Source organism: Centrocercus urophasianus, unplaced genomic scaffold (assembly GCF_019232065.1).
Source record: "Centrocercus urophasianus isolate 14NV4802_14NV808 unplaced genomic scaffold, USGS_Curo_1.0 seq_11, whole genome shotgun sequence".
NCBI classification, from domain to species: domain Eukaryota; kingdom Metazoa; phylum Chordata; class Aves; order Galliformes; family Phasianidae; genus Centrocercus; species Centrocercus urophasianus.
The window spans coordinates 6,744,436-6,745,223 of record NW_024884253.1 but is presented as its reverse complement, the minus strand read 5'-3'; the positions used below and the strand labels follow the sequence as shown (position 1 = coordinate 6,745,223).

The 788-nt window shown below is 47.8% G+C and overlaps 1 protein-coding gene across 3 annotated transcripts in view; it reads left to right on the top strand.

Moving 5' to 3' along the window:
• Nucleotides 1-317: 317 nt before the first annotated feature.
• The window catches only part of CCN4 (cellular communication network factor 4), a 37,790-nt gene continuing 37,319 nt past the window's right edge, over nt 318-788 (top strand). For all 3 annotated transcript variants that reach the window (XM_042809107.1, XM_042809105.1, XM_042809106.1), the window contains exon 1: nt 318-583. In XM_042809107.1, coding sequence (XP_042665041.1) covers nt 511-583 — 73 coding nt within the window. In that variant the 5' untranslated portion in view covers nt 318-510. The remainder of the gene's footprint in view (nt 584-788) is intronic.

The window sequence follows — 788 nt, the reverse complement described above, 5'->3', positions numbered from 1 at the left end:
GTGCACTAACAGGTCTGACCCCTTCTGCACGACAAGGGGAGCCACCTTTAATTAGACTGCATACATCACACATCTGGGGATATTTGCGTGCATAAAAGCCTCATCATTCATAACCAGCGAAGTCAGACTAAATGTTTCTTGCCTAGCTGAATGCCATGAGCAGTGTTATGGACAGGCTCTGAGCCTCTCAGAGCAGAGCTAAGTCATAGTGTTGGACCAATGTGCTGCAGCTTTCCCTTTAAGAGCCTTTGGCTAACAGCGATGCACTGAAATGCAGGAGGTGGGACAACACCACACACAAAAATGAAGAAGTGAAGGCAGGAAAAGTTTCTCCAGAGGAAAAATGCAGGGCTTGTCCTTCACCCTGACGTCAGATCTGTCTTTAATAAAATCCCCAAAGAGCCAAGAGAAAAAGGCAGAGTTCCTAGGCTAGGTTGCCAGTTAAGGATTGCTGTGTGCTCCCGAAAGTGGTGTTTTTGTTCAAAACGGCTCTAAATCTGGGTTCAATCAATGTATTTAATCCCGGCTTCCAGGGATGAGGTGGCTTTTGCCCTGGATTCTAGCAACAAGCAGCATTTTGCAGGTGAGTTTGGAAACTGCAGGAGTATCCTCTGCAAACACTCTTGTGCTTAGTGCATGGTAGGGTGGTGGGAACGAGTGCAGTGTGTGCGGGGAAGTGGGAACTGGTGAGTGGTGGGGAGGTGAGAGTGGAAGTGAGAAGGGAAAGGTGAGCTGTGGGGAAAAGGAAAGGAAAGGAAAGGAAAGGAAAGGAAAGGAAAGGAAAGGAA